This window comes from Saccostrea cucullata, unplaced genomic scaffold, assembly GCF_032062105.1.
Source record: "Saccostrea cucullata isolate Sc308-1 unplaced genomic scaffold, CSIRO_AGI_Scuc_v1 ctg553, whole genome shotgun sequence".
In the NCBI taxonomy this organism is placed as follows: Eukaryota; Metazoa; Mollusca; class Bivalvia; order Ostreida; family Ostreidae; genus Saccostrea; species Saccostrea cuccullata.
This window is the reverse complement of record NW_026927384.1, coordinates 103256-126909: the sequence shown is the minus strand read 5'-3', so window position 1 is coordinate 126909 and position 23654 is coordinate 103256. Positions and strand designations below refer to the sequence as shown.

General features: G+C 36.2%; 2 protein-coding genes across 2 annotated transcripts; both read right to left on the bottom strand.

Annotated features, from left to right (window-relative positions):
* Positions 1-1431: 1431 nt before the first annotated feature.
* Positions 1432-21879, bottom strand: LOC134274303 (regulating synaptic membrane exocytosis protein 2-like). Its single transcript, XM_062756569.1, has 21 exons — positions 21811-21879; positions 21025-21185; positions 19181-19397; positions 16381-16542; positions 12879-13725; positions 9707-9775; positions 8054-8170; positions 7469-7589; positions 7343-7395; positions 7065-7165; positions 6434-6603; positions 6040-6133; positions 5388-5709; positions 4792-4890; positions 4462-4563; positions 4127-4255; positions 3602-3704; positions 3274-3365; positions 3035-3148; positions 2755-2897; positions 1432-2652 (listed from the first exon to the last, which is right to left on the bottom strand). The coding sequence occupies exons 1-21, from the start codon at positions 21829-21831 to the stop codon at positions 2485-2487; spliced, it is 3405 nt and encodes a 1134-aa protein (XP_062612553.1). The 5' UTR covers positions 21832-21879; the 3' UTR covers positions 1432-2484.
* LOC134274301 (regulating synaptic membrane exocytosis protein 1-like) lies at positions 2485-8156 on the bottom strand. The gene is made up of 14 exons (XM_062756566.1): positions 8054-8156; positions 7469-7589; positions 7045-7165; positions 6434-6603; positions 6040-6133; positions 5388-5709; positions 4792-4890; positions 4462-4563; positions 4127-4255; positions 3602-3704; positions 3274-3365; positions 3035-3148; positions 2755-2897; positions 2485-2652 (listed from the first exon to the last, which is right to left on the bottom strand). The coding sequence occupies exons 1-14, from the start codon at positions 8154-8156 to the stop codon at positions 2485-2487; spliced, it is 1881 nt and encodes a 626-aa protein (XP_062612550.1).
* Positions 21880-23654: the final 1775 nt, after the last annotated feature.

Sequence of the window (23654 nt, the reverse complement as noted above, 5' to 3'; positions counted from 1 at the left end):
CTTTAAATGTGGGAGAAAACAGCTTATACAATAAGCCAAAATATTGATACAAGTCCTAAAGTTTACTGTTCAAAAGGTGCATGTTCTTTTTAATTGATAAGTTAAGGAACATTTATTCAAAAGATGATAAAATTATAAGTATATTTTTATTTGACGACTTTACGGTAGAGATGAATGGGAAGTTTGTCCTCAATTTTCCAACAGAGTTATCCCCCGCTGTGTGACGCCTCAGCCATTTCCTCTAAGCAAGGGTTGTGAAAAACAAACAAAACGAAACGTTAAAAATCAAACATTTTCCAAAATAACAAATCTTTATGATTAAATTAAAAAAGATGTTCTTATTTTATAAACTTGTGTAGACGTCGAGTGTCTGATTTAATGATTATTAAATAATCACAATTTATGCTCAAAATTTTGGGTCCCATTCCTGTCATTGTTGTGAATGACCTGCACATAAAACAAGAGACCCATGGGCCACATCGCTCACCTGAGCACTGCAGCTAGGAAAAAAACAAAAGTCAATCCAGTAGTGAAAATTTGAAATACCTTGAATCTACACTAAGAATGCTTAAATATTTCTTTGACTTACTGTGGCTTTATTCCTATGAGTCTGTACTTTCATTTTGGCCCCACCCTACCCCCAGGGTCATGATTTGAACAAACTTGAATCTACACTACCTGATTCCTTATACATATTACTAATCATAGCTTTGTTTTCCTTCAGAAGATTTTTAAAGCTTTTTCCTATATACATGTATTCCTTTGTAAAACTTTGATCGTCCATTGTGACCCCAACCTACCCCTGGGGGTAATGATTTGGACAAACTTGAATCTACACTATCCGATGATGCTTCCACATCAGTTTTATTTTTCCCGACCAAGTGGTTCTTGAGAAAAAGATTTTTCACAAAATTTTTACTATTTTCTTAATCATGTCCCCTTGGAAGAGAGCGGGGCCCTTCATTTGAACAAACTCGAATTCCCTTTACCAAAGGATGCTTTTTTGGCAAGTTTGGTTGAAATTGGTCCAGTGGTGGTGGAGAAGAAGTCCAAAATGTTAAAAGTTTACAGACGGACGGACTACAGAGAAAATGTGACCAGAAAAGCTCACCTGAGGTTTCATCTCAGGTGAGCTAAAATCACTCAAATGATATTTTAGGGGTTAATAATAAAATCCCGTTCACCAAAGTAATAACAACAATTAAAACCTTGAAGTTTACGGGAAGTTTATAAAGTTGTCTTCTTGTTATTACTTTGGTGAAACTTTATTGCGGGATTTTATTACTTACCCCTAAAATATCATTTGATAAGACTTCGATTTTTTTTTGTAAAAGTAATTATTCAGCAGAACAACGTGTACCCCCCCCCCCCCCCCCCCCCACAAAAAAAAACCAACAAACAAACAAACAAAAAAACACCACACACACAAAGCTCGTTAAACAACAATTTAATGACAGTAGAAATGCAACAATTAAAAATAAAAGAAATTGAACAAGTCAGTTAACTAATACTGTTTTATGCATATCATCAGTACTTCATGTTCTTGTATTTAACAAATGCAGGTCCTCATGTTGATTTCATTGAAATTAAAATTGCCACGTGTATTGTCAAGTAAAAAACCACAGTATAAACCAAAGCACCAATCAGATGAATGGGAAAAAAGAATATCAGACAATGATATCATACAGACAATTTAAAAGGCACCATTGAATCGCAGATTAAATTTTGATTCCACCAATATCTGTACAGCACATGTTCTGAAGCTATCATCAAGTATGTTACTGGTAACGATCTGTGCAGCAGGCTCGGGGCTTTGCACTGTAAAGAGGCATAAAGGTACCAGCTATAGGTGTAAGGCGTGTACTCTGTGTTAAAAGTCTAAAGTCTTGAAATATGATGACCAAAATAGTGTGCCCCCCCAAAAAAAGGTTTTAGGGTTCAGATATAGCGATGATTAATCAAATCTCTGATCAACATATGCAGTGTTCTTTTTAATTAAGTCACTATGCACTATCACTGGCATATTTCTAAAGAGTGCTATAGGTCGAGGGCATTTATTCCCTGTTATAGGTCGAGGGCATTTATTCCATGCTATAGGTCGATGAGAATGCGACACGTGATTTGTTGACGGATATATATCTCGTGGTAATTCAAGGCATGTTTGTATATCTCATGAAACGAAATAAGCACCAGTAGTCGGAATAAGGACCAGCAGTCGCTTTTTTTTCAGGAATGTCCCACAAAAGGGCGGTAATGACCGATAAAGCCAGTCTCAATAAAACTTATTTGTGACGATATAGTGTTGTATTAGGTTTTCAGAAAACCACACTTCTCCTCCATTTAGTAGAAACTCGTGACAAAGTTAAGTTCTCCTAACTGTATTAAAAGAGACCTAAACCTTTGCCTTCAAACACTCTATCAGAGTATCACACTATATTTCTGGAAGGCGGCGATTTATTTAGAAGATCGAAGCTAGCCTCCGATTCACCAGAAGTGAAGAGATTCGTTTGAGCCAAAGTCTGTAGCGCCGGGCGGAAACAGTTTGTACCAGTTGGTGGACTGATGCATCAGGTCAAGGCCATCTAGCTTAACCACAGCTTCTCCTAGTGACTGTTTTTTATCAAACGCACCGTGCCGAGCCCATAAAATTACCTAAAATAAAAAAACGAAAAATGTTACCAAAAGACAAAAGTTTTTGTAAGATTCTATAAAAAGAAGGGGGCTCTTTTTTGCCCGGCTTTGTATATTACATACCTTTATTGCCCGGCCATGTATATTACAAGCGGAGTACTTGATTGTCCGACGGAAGAAAGGACTAAAGGAACCCTTCACGGTGTGGGTTTTCTTTTTTTGAATAACCTTTGATCCGCCTACCAAATAGGCTTTCACGTATGTATCTGTTAAAATACAATAAACCATTTCTTACAAAGTGCACTTCGCATAATTAAGTATGAGAATTATTAACCAATGATTATATGTATAAAAGAAACCCTTATTTTTGAGAGAGATCGAGAGATTGAGAGAGAGAGAGCACCTGGTGGACTACTATGTTGATTTCTGTTGAGGTCAGTGACGTTAATAATGTCCAGTTCTAGCTGACCTTTGGACACCATGAAGGCCAATCTAATAGTCCCACATATAGACGTTTCTGGAAAGAGATATTTTTTAAAATAATTTTATATACACATTATCACAAAAGACATATTAATTTTAACTGAAGCAGTTGAGAATTTGGGATAATGTTTGGTTATAAATTAAAATGGCGGCACTTACCGCTTGAGGGTTTCGGGGGCACTTGTCCTGGTCCCAGAAGTGACGTCACATCATTCCCATCTGGATCAAGTCTACCAGTAGTACAAACACCACTACACAAAACAAAAGCAAATGACTTCATATTTATATGTATAAACCAAACAAACACCTAAGTAACGTTTAAACATTCGTTATTCCATGTCGATATATTGGTTATTTGGTATTTAACAATTTATTTTTACCTGTGTTCTTATTCATTATATAGTCCACTTTAATGTACAGTCGACTCCTTTAATCCAGACACTTATGTGCTCTTAAACAAATTGTCCGAATTAATGAAAATTATTACCTGGCCTCGTTTTCGCCGCAGCTATCTTCCTCGTCTCCCCGGAAGTGACCTGCGGTGTCCCCCGTGTTCAGCGGCTGAGGCGGCTTTCCGAGCTCCTCTGTACCTGAAATCGACACCCCAACTCAATAAGGATAACACCAAAACTTGTAAAAGAATTTTTTTTATTTACGCATTGGATTCTGACTTTTCACACATATTCCTTTTGCATATTTTCTCCCATTTACCACCCCCATAAAAAGAATTAATAAATAAATAAACATATACATGTATCGTGTAATTCCTGAGCTTCTGTGCACAATTACTTAGTTGCATCCTATTGACATTGTTAGGCATTGAAAAATAATTCAAAATTATATATATATAACCCAAACATTAAACATGGTGTAGTTTGTACAGCATGGAAGCTTTTATTCAATAATATTGAAAGAAATTTCTCACTGAATACAATAATAAGACGTTCGGAACCTCCATACGTCAAGCTACATTGGGGGGGGGGGGGTCACACACATGTGGATTTAGCTTTACCTGACATAGTACTAACAGCTGATCGTCGGCTGATGGGGGACGGATTATCGTAGGCACGACACGAGGCTTCCAGAGTTGCGTCAGAGACACTGGAGCTCCGATTGGTCAGTTTGTCCTTCCGGCGGTCATCTACATATAATTATATGAGACTATGTAACTTTTCTAGACAATATAGGCTTCATAAGTCAATTACACCCGGATATTAAATGAATTCAAACGTACCTTTCTAAATGAAATAAGCAAGTTAATCAAATTTATAAGATCTGCGAGATCTCAGGAACATAAAATCAGTAGAAATACTGGGAGATACTGGAAGTGCTGACACTGATACGTACACATGCTGTGTCGCCGACTGTCGCCCGACAGGACAGACACCTTCGACATGGCGTTCGACACCCTCTTCCGGACTAATGTCGTTATACTACCGCGGGCATCTCCTTCAACAGGCAAAAACATTAGTAGCTACAGAATCATACATACAGTACAACTCTTTTATACCGAACTCGTGTTATCTCTAATCAAGCGACAGATTATGACAAAAAATGAACATTTCATTTAGATATAAAAATATCTATTTAACAGTATTGCACCCAGCGTTGTTCTAGCTAATGAACTAGTATACTTAGCGTGATAACATACACGATAATAATAAAGTGTGGACTCACCCCCGAGATACATGGACTCCTCTGACGCACTGATGGGAGATAACTGGGGGGAGTTAGGGACCGACTGTGTGACACTCAGTTTGAACCTCCTGTCTCGACCTAGAACACATAGAAAAAACATGATCGCAGGTGTCCACCCGCATTACTAGTATATCGTCTTGGCCGTTTTTTTTTTTGGGAAAGAATTAACTGTTGCGATTCCATTAAAGTGCACTTCCGAAACACAAAACGCACATACTTTTTTCAAATTATATTTAAGAAGTTTTTTACTTTCACTTTAGAAATGAAATACTCAGTACATTCTTGAACAAAGAGAAATGTAGCTTGGTAGTGTACATCATGCAACACAAGACAAAGTAAATACTGTATCTTAAGAAATAATTTCGAATACACCTTCATATCAACATTCAAATCACATAAAATAAAAAAGAAGAGAAATTTGACAATTAACCAGAGTGTGTGCGCAAACGGTTACATTTGAGGAGAAATTTCATACCCCTGAATGAAAGCTTAATAAAACGGGCCCGCAAAGCGGAGCATTCCCTCGCTAAGGATATTCATAAATCAAGGCAGCATTTATTCAATAACTTATCTACCATTAGCTAATCCACTGGTCACGTGATATCTGTCGTCACAATGGAGGGGTTCCCGCCTGGGAGAAGACTGAACACCGGGGCTGGTCGACCAACTTGATCCATCATTGATTGACGTGAGGGGACTAGCAGTGGTCACGTCAGAAGACTCTTTACGCTTGCGCACCGGAAGCGGGGAACTATTTTCGTCATGGTCCTGAAGGTCGTAACTATGGACCTGATTGTCCATTTGAAGGTCACAAAAGTCGAGAAGAACCTCCCCCAGGAACAAGAAGTTGTCATCCACTACCGTCCAAAGGGTGACCTCTAGGGAGAGCTTCACAAGCTGACAAAATACAGTAAAACTCGGATAAACCGGCACAGCCAAATATTACAACAAAATACAGTAAAACTCTGATAAACCGACACAGCATAAACATTACATCAAAGGAAAATAACTAGAGGTATACAAGTTCTGCGATAAAGCAGAGAAAATATGTAAATGTTATGACTTTGTACTTAAAAGAAGGTTTTCGAAAAATATTCTCTTTGCAAAATTGCCAGTGTCAATGAAATATAATAAAGATTCAGAAGTGCTCAAAGAACCATGATGATTTTTGTGTATTTTTGCAAATTTCTTAAAAAAATATCAATTCATAGAAAACAGTTATGGCACCTCTTGCTGGTAGATGTCGTGAAAGTTAAATGACTCGTTAAAGATGGGATTCGCCGTGTTGTACTGGAGCTGGGTTTGATGCATGGGGAAACCACTGTATAGAAAGTATAAAAATCAAATATCAAGCTTTACTTCATTATATTGGTACATTACTGTATTCTCCGTACATCTTTATTTTTGTCACTTGTAACATGAACAGGAAATACACCCCCTTCCTTATCACGAGAAAAAAGTGAGGAAAGCGTTCCAAAAAGTATAACGTATATGTATGTATAGAGCAATTTGTTACTGCACCGGGTCAAATGATATTGCACAATCGCCCGAGTATCACTGTGCATAAGTAACCTTTACTTAAGAAATAATAGGAGCTGAAATTCATTCAAGTTAATCTTACCCACGATTGGGCAGAATGTGCACCATGACGACAGGGTTTAGTGACGTCAGAGGATCAACAGACACCAGATTCTCCGCGCTGACCAGAGTGACCGACAAACAGGAATCCTCGTGCGACACTAACATGCGCACGCAGCCACTCACGTTACGATCCTCCTTCTTGATTTCAACCTTAAATAAACGAAACATTCAGTAAATACAGTTCAGCTAGTCATCAAAGCCTACCCCAAACAGTCGATCATAGTATCTCATTGGTTTACTGAATACAAATGCTGCATTGAATCATAAAAGAAATTTGAACTTTGCTTAACTGATGTTAGCAATTACTCACTGGTGGTGTTTTAGATGTTAGCGATTAAAAAAGACGTTCTATTTTATTTCTCTGCAGACGTTAATTTTCATTTACCGGTGTACATGTCTTTGTGTGTATTTTAAATAAATTCTAACAACTTTAAAATAATCTTTTTTTTTTTAAGATTTACGGTGTTTTTTTTTAAAATGTTACTGGTGTTTTTTTATTAACCTTTTTTTTTTCAATGATCGTTTTTTTTTATTTTACCGGTGATTTTTAATTAACCGTTTTTTTTTACCGGTGTTTTTTTTTTATTTTACCGGTGTTTTTTTTATTTTACCGGTGTTTTTGGAAGCATTCTCCTCTTTCGGGTGAGATTCAATGTCGTAGGGGGCGTGGCGCAGTTTGAGCGATCGTCCGACCCTCGAGTCGTTGTGCTGTCTAAAAAAATCAAGTAAAGGTCTGTTAATACACACATCTAATATATAAAATTTTTAAAAAGATATATACAGAACATTTCAGTAAATATAGATATCAAAATATACTAATATTTTACTCTACAATGTCGATGTAACCGTATCTTGCTATAAATCATCTATACATGTACTCTGTACTCACATGGTAATGGATTTTCACACGTGTTCGTACTTGTGTCTTCGTTGTCACTGAAACTGAAACCGTTTACGAGTTATTTGATTGGCCAATACAATCTACACAGAAGTATCACGTGATTTTTATTATTACCTCGTCGTGTGATGTACCACTAGCAACTGAACCACATCTGAACTTTGACCTATGACATCCATGGATTCCTCGAGAGTTGTTCCCATTAAAGATTTACCGTTCCAGAGAAGAATTTGATCTCCTAAATAAGATCAATCAATTACTGTAAATCAACTGATGGCAAGGGGTAAATTTATCTATCATGTAATGAAACAGTACAGCTAATATTCTGCATTTCACCGAATTAAGTTGAAATTCTTCATATTCAGGATGTAAAAGTTTACAAATGTATTAGTACTTTTGCAAAAAGGACATCATTGATACTCTTAATGTAAGAGTTTATTTTTTGTTTCTGTATCGTAAACCTGAAAAGACTGCAATTTTATTCGAAGATACAGAGACATTTCATTCAGTATCGATAAGTGCTATTTTGTAGTAGCTGAGTTCAGCTTTAGGGAGCTCTTGATCTACATCAAAAACTAAAGCGAATCCCAATAGTCTTAAAGAATTTAACTATTTCCCTACTGATATTGACCACAAAAAATCTTTCTATTTGTACTATATAAATTTGTTAATTAATAATATATACACTAGTACTGATTTCACCTTTACGGATACCGTAGGAGTCGGCCGGTCCGTTTTTCTCCACCTTTGAAACAAACGCCCCCAGTTTCCTGCCGTAGCCTTTTTTACCAAACATAACACGCATGCCTAAACCGGAAGCTGTAGTAAAATAATCGAAAAAAGTAGATTAAAGATCTATCTGAGAAAAACAGAGCTTAAAAAAGGCGCTCCTTTCAAATCCTTCAATCTAAAGAGAAAATCCATACGCGTGTGTATACAGTTATCCTCAACATCAATAAGATCTGGACTTATAAAAAACTTAAACAAGAGTGCATAGGACGAAGCTTGATACAGAAACATACAATTGTAGTTAAAATTAAAATAAATTTTGTAGTTTGGAATTTGATATATCAGATATAGTTTATTATAGGAATTGATCAATTACGGATAAAAAAAATTTGTGTATTGTCTTAATTAATATCAACAAAAGCTATATACAAGATAGATGGAGAATTGTAAGCTGTTCTCGAATTTTATCCTGCTGCTCAGTGATCAATAGAACATCGTGATTTCTTCGCCAGCTCTCCTCAGAGATTACGTAAGTTTTATAAAAGCATGAAATCGAGCAGAAATAGCCACCACGTTCACTGGCAGATGTTACAAAACAATCATCTTCTCCTCGTCTTGTCCGTAATTACAGGATCTCTCATTAACTATTATAATATATCGTGGCGCAGTGGTTAGAGCGTCTTCTCTAAGTATCCTTACGTCGCGGGTTCGAATCCCACAGTGGGATGTGGAGACCGGTCCTACGGATGAGACCGTATTAAGGTCATACGCAATGTAGTTTGAAATTTATTGGGTTCTTCCCTGGAGTTGAAGAGTTCCACTAAAAGAAGGACCCGTGCGCAATACTTTTAATGTTTATATATGGATTTGTACTACTCTTGTAAAACAATTTTTGATGAAATAAAATCTTAAATTTATGTTTTGTAATTTTTGTACATTTTTCTTTGAAAAATGCAAAAATTGCACAATTTGATATCTTTTCAAAACCCCTGGTAACGCATGCTGATTTTTTGTCTAAGAACATGTAATGGTATTGTAAGTTTAAATTTAGAATATCTTGAAAAATTATCAGTAGATGAGGTACGTTGCGTATGACCTTAACTGAAGTCCCGTGTTGTAGGTTCGGGCACGAAAAAAGTACCTTCCTGCTCAATGGCCCCGACTGCTGAGTATATGAAACAAAATTGCAGCTCTCATCGGCAACTGATGGTAACTGCATATGAGTGAAAAATTCTCGAGAGGGACTTTAAACAACATACATGTATAAACATTAATTATTGTAATAGCCGAGCTCTTGCTTTTTAAAGGTATTTAAGAGAAAACCAAGTTTGACATTATATAAATAGTAAGCGCCGTGTGAATTTAGATACTAAGTATTGTTTTTTTGTTAAGGATGCTACAGGATTATTAGAAAATGTTTCATTTTTCACCTGCTGGTGTATAGAATTTTTTTTCACAAGAATTGAGTATTATTTTCTCATTATTTATAGATCAAAATAGCCTATGTAATAATAAGGTGATACCAATCTCCGTCTTTTTCCTGCATTAAAATAGCTAATATATCTTTTAAAGAAATTAATTTCCGCTTAAATACGGAGTACCTCCAAGTAAGATGACGTGACTTACACCTGATGCTTTGATCTTTGACGTCACGATACAGAAGAATTTCTCGTGGCTCCAACGACGTGAGATAATCTGTCGGAAGAGAAAGAGGAGGAAAAAATTAATCTGACAATTCTGTTCTGCTCCGAATGAGTACTGAATTTGGTCTACAAGTCCATGATGGATAGATGTCGGTCTGTGTGCACCCCGGAACTCAAAATCAGAGACTCGACGCTTTTGTATTATAAAGAGTTATAATATACATGTAGCACTCTTCTGTGCACACACACACAAATCCATATTGCATGATTATAAATAAATGATGAAAAATTCTTGTAATATTTCTTTCAAAACGATTTCAACAGTGTTTGAACCACTCTATTTTGTTATTATTGTCCCCTGCTTTCGCGAAAGCGAAGGGATATTAAATCTCATTCGTCTGTCTGTCAGTCTGTCTAGCTGTCTGTCTGTCCGTCCGTTACAAAAACTTTAACCCTGCCCATTACTTTTGATTTAGTGGAGCTATGACTTTCATATTTCACATGTGTATTCCTTGTGAAAAGACCTTTCTTTGGGTACCACCATATTTGACCTTTTGACCTTGGAGTTTGACCCACTTTTACACAAAAATCTTAAATTTTTACTTTGGTCATAACTTTTGAACGGTAGTGATTAGGGCTTTTATACTTCACATATATATTCTTTGTGGCAAGACCTTTCATAGGATATCAACAACTTTGACCTTTTGACCTTGACGATTTCCGTACTTATGATAGAACTTTAACCTTGGCCATAACTTTAAAACGATAAGGGCTAGAGCTTTCATACTTCGGTTATGTAATCCTTGTGAAAAGTCCTTTCATTGGATAACAAGAACTTTGACCTTTTGACTTTGACCTTGGAGTTTGACCCATTTTTTAAAAACTTTAACCTAGGCTATAACTTTTGAAGGGTTAGGGCTAGGACTTTTATACTTCAAATATAAAATCCTTGTGACAAGTCCTTTCATTGGATATCAAGCACTTACAACCTTTGACCTTGACCTTGGAGTTTGACCTACTTTTTAAAAACTTTAACCTAGGCCATAACTAGGTAACGGCTAGGGCTTTCATACTTTACATAAGTAATCCTTGTGAGAAAACCTTTTATTGGATACCAAGAACTTTGATCCTTTTACCTTGACCTTGGAGTTTGACCTACTTTTTTAAATTTGTGTACCAATATATTTAATTTGCATTTACGAAAAGTTTAATCTTCGCTTTGTTGCCATACGGGGTCATCAGTGTTTCACAAACGAATTTTGTTCCTTTTAACTTTTGGTTGAGAAGAGATAGGGCTTTCATATGTCTTGGCTTTCATGATTGACCTTTTTTAAAAAAAAAATCAACTTTGGTGATAATTTCTAAATGACATATAATATGGCGTTCATATTTGACATCTCACCCACAAAGACACCGAAAGCGGGGGACCACAATTCTGTGAATTTGTTTGTTTATTTTATTTTCCCTTACATCACACACATTTAGTATATTTGAATTTATCTGAGTCATATACTGTAAACCAACTTTTATTCGCGTTCGAGAAATTTTCATATATTGTGGCAATATTTCTCGTAACTTGTTTTTTAAAAACAGATGCAAAAAGGCTTGATCGCAAAAATTAATCGTCGTGAACTAGTTTATCCCTGGTAAATCGCGAAATAAAGTCGTCGCGAATAAAAGTTGGTTTACAGTAATAAGGCGATGAAATTCATGGCATAACGAGATATACATGTAACGATTAACTTTGTAATATTAATGGAAAGCTTCTTGTGAAGAAGATGAAAAGAGACAGATGCATGTACCAGACACAGATATGGATAAACAGACGTAAGTCACTCTGCCATCAGAAGCCCTTGTTCACGTGAGCTAAGCTTTGCTCTCAGAAGATCTTGTTCACGTGAGCTAAGCTTTGCTATCAGAAGTCCTTGTTCACGTGAGCTAAGCTTTGCTCTCAGAAGCACTTGTTCAAGTGAGCTAAGCTTTGCTATCAGAAGCCCTTGTTCACGTGAGCTAAGCTTTTGTCTCAGAAGCCCTTGTTTAAATGAGCTAAGCTTTGCTATCAGAAGCCCTTGTTCATGTGAGCTAAGCTTTGCCATCAGAAGACCTTGTTCACGTGAGCTAAGCTTTGCCATCAGAAGACTAAACTCTGCCATCAGAAGACCTTGTTCACGTAAGCTAAGCTTTGCCATAAGATCTTGTTCACTAGAGCTAAGCTTTGCCATCAGAAGACCTTGTTCATGTGAGCTAAGCTTTGCTCTCAGAAGACCTTGTTCATGTGAGCTAAGCTTTGCTCTCAGAAGACCTTGTTCATGTGAGCTAAGCTTTGCTATCAGAAGCCCTTGTTCATGTGAGCTAAGCTTTGCTATCAGAAGCCCTTGTTCATGTGAGCTAAGATCTGCCGTCAGAAGACCTTGTTCAGGCGAGCTTATGTCTCATTAAAAGACCTTGTTCAGGCGAGCTTATGTATCATCAAAAGACCTTGTTCAGGCGAGTTAAGCTGTTATCACAGAAGAACCTTATTCAGACGAACTAATCAAAGACTAGAAAAGTCTGTTCGCAAGAACAGCAAAATTTGTTGAATCTCATGTGAAATGATCGCCTTGACAGCTGCCGATTTCAGATGAAGTTAAATTCAAATTAAATGTCACAAGGGATTTCGTTCATTATCGAAAAAGTACTTTGGAGTGAATTAGAAGTAGAATTTTGAGTAATAAAAGCCGTAATTAAGAAAAATGTTTTCTTCTTTTAAAATCTGTGATATCAATCGATCTAACAAATGGCTGGTTAACTGAGCGTTGTAAAGTGATACGTGTACAAAACAACACATGTCAGATTGAAGATATTAATTGCTATATTCACCGTTGAGGCAGGCCCTTCTACAGTTTATAAACACAATCTAAGAGTTATACTGCTATTGCTTTTTTTTCACCCAAATGATACAATTTTAAAAAGATATACATGTAGATTTTTCAACTGAATTTCTAAAGTCAACATATTATCAATGGATATCAAAAGTAAGAGCAATATCTACTTGCTAAAGCAACTAGCACATTTTAAATAAGTTTTTCTGCATCTAGTGTCATTTTTGCAGATATTGTTATGTAAAGGATGGCTGAGACATGCTGGGGTCAAGGACATTGTTGACCTATACTGACCTTGAGTGAATGGAATTTGATGGATTTCAGCGTGATCATGATCAGCGATAGATGACACAAAGGATCTCATAGACGAATTAGAATCTGAGGAATAACTCCTGTTTCGCTCCGGATTTTCCGGGGTCAGATATTTAGGGTCAACTATCGGATTCTTTCGGCGTCTTTCCGTACGCGGCGTGTTGTAGTGGTTCCCGAGATCATATCGCTGTTCTGGATCGTTAGAAAATCTCCGTTCAATGTCCCGGCATGCACTTTCCATCACAATTCTCTCAGGATTTTTGTTTGCCGGGTATAAAAACTGAGGGTCATGTCGCCCACCGTACGAAACGCTACCCATGTGATCGGGAGAAAGTACATTCACAAGGTGTTCCGAAGAATCATGACTCTGGCCGTCCGGTTTCCGGTTACTTAAATGTTCTGAATTTTCCCCTATGCTGTCGTTGTCAGAATCCCCCGACATGTAGTAGAACAGTTCCCCCTGATTGGGAAGATCACATGATATAAATTCTATTTCACCCGCATTGGGATAACTATTCTCATACGTATCATTCCCGTCGTAATGTCCGGGAGACGTCCGAACTCCCCGAGCTGGGGATGCGTGTCGACTTTTACGACAATGCCGCCTGCTCTGGCGCCTTGAGCGCCTGCGCCGAGAACTCCGATTATAAGGATCCTCATCACTATCATTGTCCGAAATATCCACACTTTCCGTCCGGAAGATCGGCATGCTTTTCCGGCGCCCCTTCGTCTGCATCATCGCCTGGAAGGAAGAGACATGGCCCCGTGGAAGGTCGGTATCAGTGACAATAGCGTCAGACGAGGCGGGGGACAGAGTGCGCCATCGACTCTACAAAAAGAAAAAGCACAGATTGCTCAAGGCTGCACAATATTCGTCCTCGTTATAAAAAGGACCCGCTGAGACGAGACAAAATTAAAATCGATGACAGAGCGAGTCAACAGATGCGCTTCATTTCAATCTAAGGTCTGAGACAGGAAGTTGCTAAAGCTTAATGATGACTGGCCATTAGTAAGTCACCATGGTGAAGCGATGCTCTTTTGTCATCGTTCGGTGATTAGTTCAGATTGCGGGATCGATACTAGATTTACCTGATCTAGGTGTTTGCATGTCTTTGCTGGACATTACTATACGGTTCTTTTTAATTAGTGAACAAAACCACGCTATTTCAGAAAATTTCCTGAAATAGCAACGACTACATTATTGTCTGTATGCAAAAGTCGGTTTTGTAGAATCAATTCTATACAAGGCGGGTATATATCTATTTTATCTATGTTTAAATACCAAAGAGTCAGTCTGGACATATCAATCCGGGATTTTACCGTGATATCGAACTGATTTATTGTGTTAGCTTCCGTCGTCGGGAAACCAAGTATAATGGAATTAAATGTTAAATAAACGCAATGTAATTATTAACTGATGTTGGGTCCATTATACCCGTTCTACGCATTTTGTGATATTTTCTGCTTTCCGCTTTGATAAGAAGTTATGGAATTAACGGCGATTGATCGTAATGTGGCTGTTAGATTGCCCCAGGTAATCATTCAGTCAAATAGATGATATTTACCGAGGTACAAAGTTCTGATCATCCCGATAATAAAACAATGATAAAAAATTTGGATTTATAATAATTTGTACTTTGCAAGGCATGTTATAAAACTTGGAATTAAATCTTTGAAGTCGTGATTAAAGTAAGGAAAACTTTTTGCCGTAACTTTATATTTGAAATCAAGGACGCGAGGAAATACAAGCAAACCATTAAACTTTTTCAAGAAATTTCCAACAAATAACTTTGTAATAACTTGATCCTCTTTGACCCCCCCCCCCCATCCCCAACTCAATGGGTCATGGTTTAATCAAAACTTAACACATTTTAACTTACATGTATAATGGTTTTGCTGTTCTTGAGAAAAACGTTTTTAGGATATTTCTTTTATATGCCTTCGTAAAAATTTGAACTGTTTACCCAGCCATACCCTAGAGGATCATGATTTAGATTTGAGTCGACACTATCCAGATATTATTTCTATACATGCAATAATTCTTGAGAAGAAGATATTATAAATGCTGTGTAAACACGGTATCGTATAATTAAAATTTGTTCTCATTATACAAGCCTGCTGGACTAGTATTATAGTTTGTTCTTCACTACACGACACTGAATTTTAAGCAGTCCTGGGGTTAAAAAAACCCCCTGAAAATCAATAGCAGAGTAATGTGTGGTTTAATAGACTACATCTTTAAAAAAGGAAGTGTACATCTAAGTTTTTTTAGTTTCAAAAAAAAAAATCACTCGTGCGGACTTTGAATAATGACCAAATGCATATAACTCAGACAATCAAATAGCAAACACTGTATAGTCAACATTTTTTATTAAGCCTACTCAGAAATTGTATAAAAGAAGACAACGAAGACTCAGGGTATCCATACCTGGGTGACTGTACAAGATAACATTATAAATCAGTCTTTTTAAAACATCTAGATCAGGGTTTTTTAGTCGTCCCCCCCCCCCTTGTTTTAAAAGGATAGAATCTTCTTTTAAAGGACCACTGATGCATCTTGTTTCTTCGTTTTGGTGCCGTTATTATATGATTTAATATAAGAATAAAACAGATTCAATATAATTCCAAGAATAAAGAAAACGTGAAATAAAATCAACAGGTGAAATATAAACAGAGTAGTTCTAACCATAGGTAAAGCTGGCTGTTAATACATCAACTACAATGAATAGCAAAACAAAATAATTCAGTGTATTATGAAATCAAAAGTCAATGATACCATATCAAAAACATTGTTTTCAAAAACAACCTCTTGCAAACAACATGCTAAATAACGAATCCCGACAGCTGGCTGTTCAAAATACATCTAAAGATGACGTTGATTTCCACTTAAAAATAGGCCAACGAGTTAAAATTAACAGACATTAAATTAATTGTGTTAGACGTCTATATAAAAATTTAAAACAAACAATAGTCTTGTTTATTTAGCATCAAACACCGTTAACAAGGAATGTATGACGTCATTACTTAACTGTTGTACTCAGAATATTCTTTTATAAATGATCCACTCTGTTAATTAAAGCATCAAAATCTAACCTCCAACGAATCAAATGATATTTGGAAATTTCCTTTTAAGTTCAAAGGTCAAGGAAGTCGGACTAGTGGGTCAGAAAAAATCTTAAAACAATGAAAAATACAAAGATAACGAACAAGCTTCTACATGAGCAGTGCATTAGACACGGATCCTCGGACAGTCAGGCAAATACACATGCTTAACATTGCATCTATCAGCATATGTTAATATACGCTTTACTTTTTCAAAATGCGAATTATAACTGATAGTCATTCAATTATTTAAACGTTAACCATAAAGTAAAATACCAAAGTTCTTGTATGAAATGTCCAAAAGTGATCGCGGAGATCCATTCTCTGTTTTGCAAGCCACAGAATCCCAGTTAAATTTAATTAAAAAAAATAAACTTCTCACCTCATCCTCAGTAAGATCAGCCTCTAGACTTCTCGTTTTTTGACTGAAGAGTGCTCGATTGAGCGTAGGTCGGGCTCGTTGTCCGTGATACCAAACACCCGTTTTACAAAAGAACCTCCGCTTCATGTCACACATATTGCAGCGCCATCTACCTCGCACCATCTACAACAAGGATTTTTTTTATATATATGCATTATAGCATCCATCTCTCTGGATTTCTTTAAAAAAATCATCTTATGTTCCTTGAATATCAAACATGTATTTCACAACGACCAGCTGAGAGAGAATTGGTGCTTTTCTGTATGCGGACTGTCTCGGTTTCGGTCTCAGAGGTGAAGGAAGCGACGCCAGGAAAATCAATGGCATGGAGAAGTGCTTATGGATAAAGAGAACATCGATAGAGATATTAATCCCTTATAACTTTGTTAAGTTTGAAGGCGTCAGATTGTAATTACCGTACATGGTCAATGACCCAATGTTCTGTCAGAATCACGATCACTGTTTACCCCCAATCATTGATTTGTATCATAGGGGCTTGTCTTCCGGATTGATAAATGTAAAATAATTTTTCAAAAATTTGTATCTACATTAAATACACTCTAAAAATTGCTTTAATAAAGATTCTGACATGATCAGGCAGAAAAATAATGTTTTAAAAAAAGTACTACACCTATATACATAAACTCTCAAAGGGACGCAAGCTGACATCTTGGAAAAAATTCCCACTTCAGCACCTATTTCTGTTTAATTTATTTAGTTGCCACAGTTCTCTTCCCTACAGTGATGATTTTCCTAAATGTTGATGCGGTTGTCATTCGTGGACACGCGTTTAATCAACAGAAAACGGTTACAATTTCTTCGACTTGGAGCTCATCTCGCTGAATCAGCCTCAAAAGAACGGAAGTTGACTTTTGTATACGGAAAACTCAGAGGGTAATCGAAAGCAAATGGTAACACCAAAGGACTCCCAGCTTCGCGGAAAAAATGTTAACCGACAAGAAAAGGACAGTAAAAACTGGTAAATACCGACTAAAGTTTGGTTCCACAGGCTAAATTGTCAAGAATCATTTAATATATAAGTGATTTGTTACATAATTTACAGGACACTTGCTCTAAAAGCACGCTAAAGGCTATACCACGATTATTGCCCTTGCGTCGTTACCATGCAACCTTGTCAACTTCCGTTCTTTTGAGGTCGATTCAAAATGAGCTCCAAGTCGAAGAAATTGTAACCGTTTTCTGTTGATTAAACGCGGGTCCAAATGACAACCACATCAACATTTACAAAATCATCACACAAAATAAATTAATGCCTTAGATTTTCTTGCTGTTTATGTATATAGGTGTAGTACTTTTTTTAAAACATTATTTTTCTCGCCTGATCATGTCAGAATCTTTATTAAAGCAATTTTTAGAGTGTATTTAATGTAGATACAAATTTTTGAAAAATTATTTTACATTTATCATATTTCTCTCATCTTATTTTGCGATGATTAGTCCACATGAATTTCTGTTTAGGTTGTTTCCTCTTTTTTATCTGCTGGCACATGCACGTGGTTAGGTCTGAATATGATGGGAAAATTTTGAAGGGAGGTTAAACCAACCAACCAACAAACAAACAAACCAACCAACCAACAAACCAACAAAGAAAAACAATCAAACCAACAAACCCATTTTCTCTGTGTTGTCTTGCTGCATAGTGTATATACACTGTTATGTTCAATACTTTTAACTCTTTCAGATACCCGTGACTTATTCAATGTCTGTTTATTAGTTAACAATTTGTATGTTTGTTATAGCTTTAACCCCTACCAATTCATGTTTTGAACACAAAACTTTTTTGCTAATACCTTCCCACTTTCAAATCTCATAGCACATTCGTTCATAAAGTTGCTTACCGTATATTAATGCACTTTAACCCCATTCACTTCAAGTTTACATGATAAGAACGCAAAGTTTTGTAGGTATTTTTAAAATGTAAAATCCAATCATGGCATTTAGGGAGCTGAGTACCCTTCGTTTTAATTTTTGCTACATTTTTCTTTCCGAATGGTGGAATTTGCTTATGTGTGATAGCTCAGCAACAAAAAGGGACAGTATCCAAATTAAAATGCACAAATAAAATCGACATCAATAGACCAATCGGCAATCCTCGGCTGATTCCGCTACGCTCCATTAAAAAATCGGATGTGATAAGTGGAGCAAGATCGATGCATTTCTCCGCCGGAAACTGCCTTGTCACTCATTTCAAATTTCGCTCTGCATAACGTTCGTCGAAAGGGTTTGTTAATTTATCTAATTCTTCACTGTATATTGCTGTTAACTACAGTCATGTGCTAGTTGTCTTTGAAGGCAAGAACATAGCGTTGGTTGTACCACAAAGTAACTCGGATTATAAAAGTATAACATTTGAATGAAATTCAAACAAGATCACATGACTGAAAAAGCAAGATGGTAGAACACCTTTGACGTCCGAGGTTAGTGTTCGAGGTATGAGCCACCCGAGGAGATCCGAGTGGAAATAGACTATTCTCAGAAAAAGTAGTTCCCCTTCGAACCACTGATTTGATTTTAACGGCTCTTATGTGCTTTAACAGTAATCTTTGAAAACTTTAAGATATATAATATACTTATCATCGAACATCAAAATGTTTATCACATTTGTTTTCATTTTAACACTACATGTATTATTAATTGCTGTATATTGCCAAAATTAATGGAAAAAAATACTAAATCAAGATACAGTTTTAAATATCAATGAATAAGTTCCAATAATTAATCATGTAGAAGCGAACTTTACCTTCTTTTTCTTGGGATCCCAGCGGCCTTTAGTAAAACCCCCGCAGCGCTGACAAACTCTCTTCCGGCAGTCATGACACAAGCGTCCGATGCCATCCGCGAATTTTGTTTTGAAGCATAATCGACAGAGACGTAGATCGATGTGCTTGAGGCGACCTTTACCGCTGCCTTGAGCCCGTACAGCATCTTCATACTGTTCCAACTGCTGCCGGATGGCCCTAAAATTCAAGTATACAAGACACGTGACGTTCAAGTTTACCAGATACCTGACGTTCAAGTTAACAATACACATGATGTTCAAGTTTATTAGACACATGACGTTCACGTTTACCAGACATATGACGTTCAAGTTGACCAGACACATGACGTTCAAGTTTACCAGACACATGACGTTCAAGTTTACCAGATACATGACGTTCAAGTTTACCAGATAGTCATGATGTTCAAGTTTACAAGACACATGACGTTCAAGTTGACCAGACACATGACGTTCACGTTTACCAGACACATGACGTTCAAGTTTACCAGACAAATGACGTTTAGGTTTACCAGACACATGATGTTCAAGTTTACCAGATACATGACGTTCAAGTTTACCAGATAGTCATGATGTTCAAGTTTACAAGACACATGACGTTCAAGTTTACCAGATACATGACGTTCAAGTTTACCAGATAGTCATGATGTTCAAGTTTAAAAGACACATGACGTTCAAGTTTACCAGATACATGACGTTCAAGTTTACCAGATACATGACGTTTAGGTTTACCAGACACATGATGTTCAAGTTTACAAGACACATGACGTTCAAGTTTACCAGATACATAACGTTCAAGCTTACCAGATAGTCATGATGTTCAAGTTTACAAGACACACGACGTTCAAGTTTACCAGATACATGACGTTCAAGTTTACCAGATACATGACGTTCAAGTTTACAAGACACATGAAGTTCAAATTTACCAGACACATGCCGTTCAAGTTGACCAGATACATGACGTTTAAGTTTACCAGATAGTCATGACGTTCAAGTTTACAAGACACATGACGTTCTAGTTTACCATATATATAACGTTCAAATTTACAAGACACATTACATTCAAGTTTACAATACACCTGAAGTTCAAGATGACCAGACACATGACGTTCAAGTTTACCAGATAGTCATGATGTTCAAGTTGACCAGACACATGACATTCAAGTTTACAATATACATGACGTTCAAGTTTACCAGACACATGACGTTCAAGTTTACCAGATAGTCATGATGTTCAAGTTAACAAGACACATGACGTTCACGTTTACCAGACACATGACGTTCAAGTTTACAAGACACATGAAGTTCAAGTTTACAATATACATGACGTTCAAGTTTACCAGATAAATGACGTTTAGGTTGACCAGATACATGATGTTCAAGTTTGCCAGACACATGATGTTCAAGTTTACCAGATTCATGACGTTCAAGTTTACCAGACACATGACCAGACACACGATGTTCAAGTTTAGCAGACACATGACATTTAAGTTTACCAGACACATGACGTTTAGGTTTACCAGATACATGGCATTCAAGTTTACAAGACACACGACTTTCAAGTTTACCAGACACATGACGTTAAAGTTTACTTAAAATCCATCAGATAATTAACGTACTTACCGGATATATTACGTACTTTCGAGATACATTTACCTGTTTACCATATACGCAACATACTTATCAGAGGATAAACTGTACATAACGTACTTACTAGATACATGACATATTTACCTGATACAAGCTTTGCTTTCCAGATCCATGTTGAACGTACATGATACATAACGTATAATTTACCAGAAACTTACCAGATACATGACGCCTCTTCATTCTCGAACTCTTCCTGTCGTTGAATGACTTTCTGAAGAATATCAATCTCTTCCGGGGTCAAGTGAGAAATATCAGGGGTCGGAGGTTCTTCCGGACTCTCACACCTTGCATGTTTGTCCCCTGGACGAGCCAACTTCGTCTGGAGAGAGAGAAGATTCAAAAGCATTTCACATGAAAATAAAATAATAAACTTATTTATTTGGAAATTATTGAAACTACGAATTCTGGGACGCGTTTGATTAACACATTCTTGCACTATCACAAATTTTAACTTTATCTATGATATTTTTTTAAAGAAAAGAAGAGATATTTTTGTGTATTAATGAAAAATATAACATCCAGAAAATTCAGAGTTGAAATGTTCGAAACGTAAACTGTTTTTGTAAACCAGGCACGGCTTTATTATTCTTAATGTTTACGATTCACCGGGTGTGTTCATTTGCTAAACTCTGTACAAACCGCTGAGCACGAACTGACTTAATATTGTGAATGAGTTTAAATTTTTCGTATTTCTTCTCTGAATTTTCTGGATTATAGTTTGAATATTTTTCATTAATACAATAAAAGATGGCCATTTTTCTTAAATATTAAGAATATGTAAATTAAAATTTGTGAAAGTGCAAGGATGTGTCTATCAGATATTAGAAGTTTTTTTTAGTTATATTTTAGTATAAAATGCTATAGCAACATATGATCAAGCAAAGAATTTAAAAAATGAAACATTCAAGGAAAATTGTAATATTATAAGAGATTTACTCGTTTACCTTTCTGAACACGTGCGCCATAACACATCACAAAGAACATCTGATGCCCTGAAAAAAAAGAATTATTTCACATCAGTACTAGGTAGCAACACATCATGATCTGATGGTCTAAAACAAAAGACATTTCATATCTGAATATAAAAAGCATATTAAAAGTCTAAAGAATTAAGGATTACCTCACATCAATCGGAGGTTTTTCATATAACTTACAGAAAGCATCGCATGAAAAAGTACCTAGCGGCTGGAATTTTAAGGACCCTAAAAAATCGGGTAATATTTTTGTTCAGAATTCACACAATCACTTTTTAAATACTGTTCAGAAGCCGACAAAAAAGAGAAAATGTTTGATAAGACGATTTTAATTAACCCAATTGGCGTCTGCTTGATTTATTGATTATACACGGTACAGATTGTGTTTGATAGATACCTGTAATACACTGTTACACACCTGGCAGATGACAGAAATATATGTGTTTATATCAGTTTGCTATTTAAGGCAACACATAAGTTGCATGTAAATCAATCTGTCACGAATTCTTTAAATGAAACAATGTGTATAATGCAATGAACTTATGTCCCCAGGTTAAAGAGAGAAGTTTTGATTTATTAGTCAGAAGCAATGTGTAACAATATACAGTCATGTGACCAATAGTTAAATAAATCGAATCCCCCTACAGTATAAATCCAATATCTCCAAAAGTTACAATATTAGATATTTCACAAATAGAAGAATTACACGCTTAGTTTGGACTTTCAGTAAAGGGTGGCAATTAGCTCCTGAAATTTACACAGCTTCCCTTCACTGTTGAAATATACATATGGTAGAAATGCGGCCGAATGTCAACTGGTGTAGTAATTTCTCTCACGGCAAAGAGGTGGGGCATAAGTCGCTTGATCGTTATCAACAACAATTTTAAGTTCCTATGTTATTAATTTCGTAACCAATGAGAATCTACTAGTATTCTCCATTACGTAGCGCCGAGAAAGTCACGCCTACTGAAAGTCCAAAGATAGGGTAAAATACTCCTAAGTTCACGGTATAATGTTGTTCTAATGATGTTCATTTTGTCTAAATTGTAGCTTTCACTGGACCTTTACGTGGAGGCTTCTTGAATGCAGTTAGAGGTTTTCTTGTGCTCAGAACTCATTATCAGGCTACATGTATTTGTTTCGAATCGAAAATAAAAAAGTTTTTGGAGTTTATATTCATGCCCAAAGATATACATACTTGGAAATATTGAAACTTTTTCATATAATTTCCAAAAAATGTCATATATATCAGTTCCCTGCTTTTTGTTCCATGATTTCATATACTTTATTTGTTTTTCAAGAAAACGTTGAATTCATCACTGTTCGTGTTTTATCTCTAATTTGACAATGTAAATTCTAGCACGCAAAATATGAAGGTTATTGACTGGATGACAATATCCTTTGAGTCGTTAAAACCTTTAATTTGGCGCTTTTAATTTAAATTATCTATATGATGCTGGCTGTCGGTTTATTACTGATAAACGATCACCCGTCCCCCTTACATGTACATAAAGCTCAATCAAGTACGCAACTATTTATATAGCATGTATAGGCGACCTAAAAAATTACAAACTTTTACGAAACTACCAGATAGGTGACCTATCATTAAACAGTCAAGTAAAACATATTCAGCGAAACGAGCTTAAACGTAGGAATTAAAACAGGTGTAAAATTGCTCTACAACCGACTGCAAGGCGACCTTTAAAGTAAGCAATCAAATAAAAAATCTATTTTGCGAGGTGGATTTAAAACAACAAGATCAAGTACGGAAAAATTCTACTCACACAAAGCCTTAAGGCAAAAGATTGGATCTT

What these genes read in the sequence shown, in the direction of transcription:
- LOC134274303 (XM_062756569.1), bottom strand. Translation starts at nt 21,831, where the DNA reads ATGGCGCACGTGTTCAGAAAG. An exon ending in CACATTCTGCCCAATCGTGG is followed by an intron (nt 6,134 to 6,433) that starts GTAAGATTAACT and finishes CTTTCTATACAG; the next exon opens with TGGTTTCCCCATGCATCAAA. An exon ending in GACCAGTGGATTAGCTAATG is followed by an intron (nt 4,891 to 5,387) that starts GTAGATAAGTTA and finishes TATGTGTTCTAG; the next exon opens with GTCGAGACAGGAGGTTCAAA.
- LOC134274301 (XM_062756566.1), bottom strand. Translation starts at nt 8,156, where the DNA reads ATGCGTGTTATGTTTGGTAAAAAAGGCTACGGCAGGAAACTGGGGGCG. An exon ending in AGCTGTTAGTACTATGTCAG is followed by an intron (nt 3,705 to 4,126) that starts GTAAAGCTAAAT and finishes TGTCGATTTCAG; the next exon opens with GTACAGAGGAGCTCGGAAAG. An exon ending in GCCCCCGAAACCCTCAAGCG is followed by an intron (nt 3,149 to 3,273) that starts GTAAGTGCCGCC and finishes ATCTCTTTCCAG; the next exon opens with AAACGTCTATATGTGGGACT.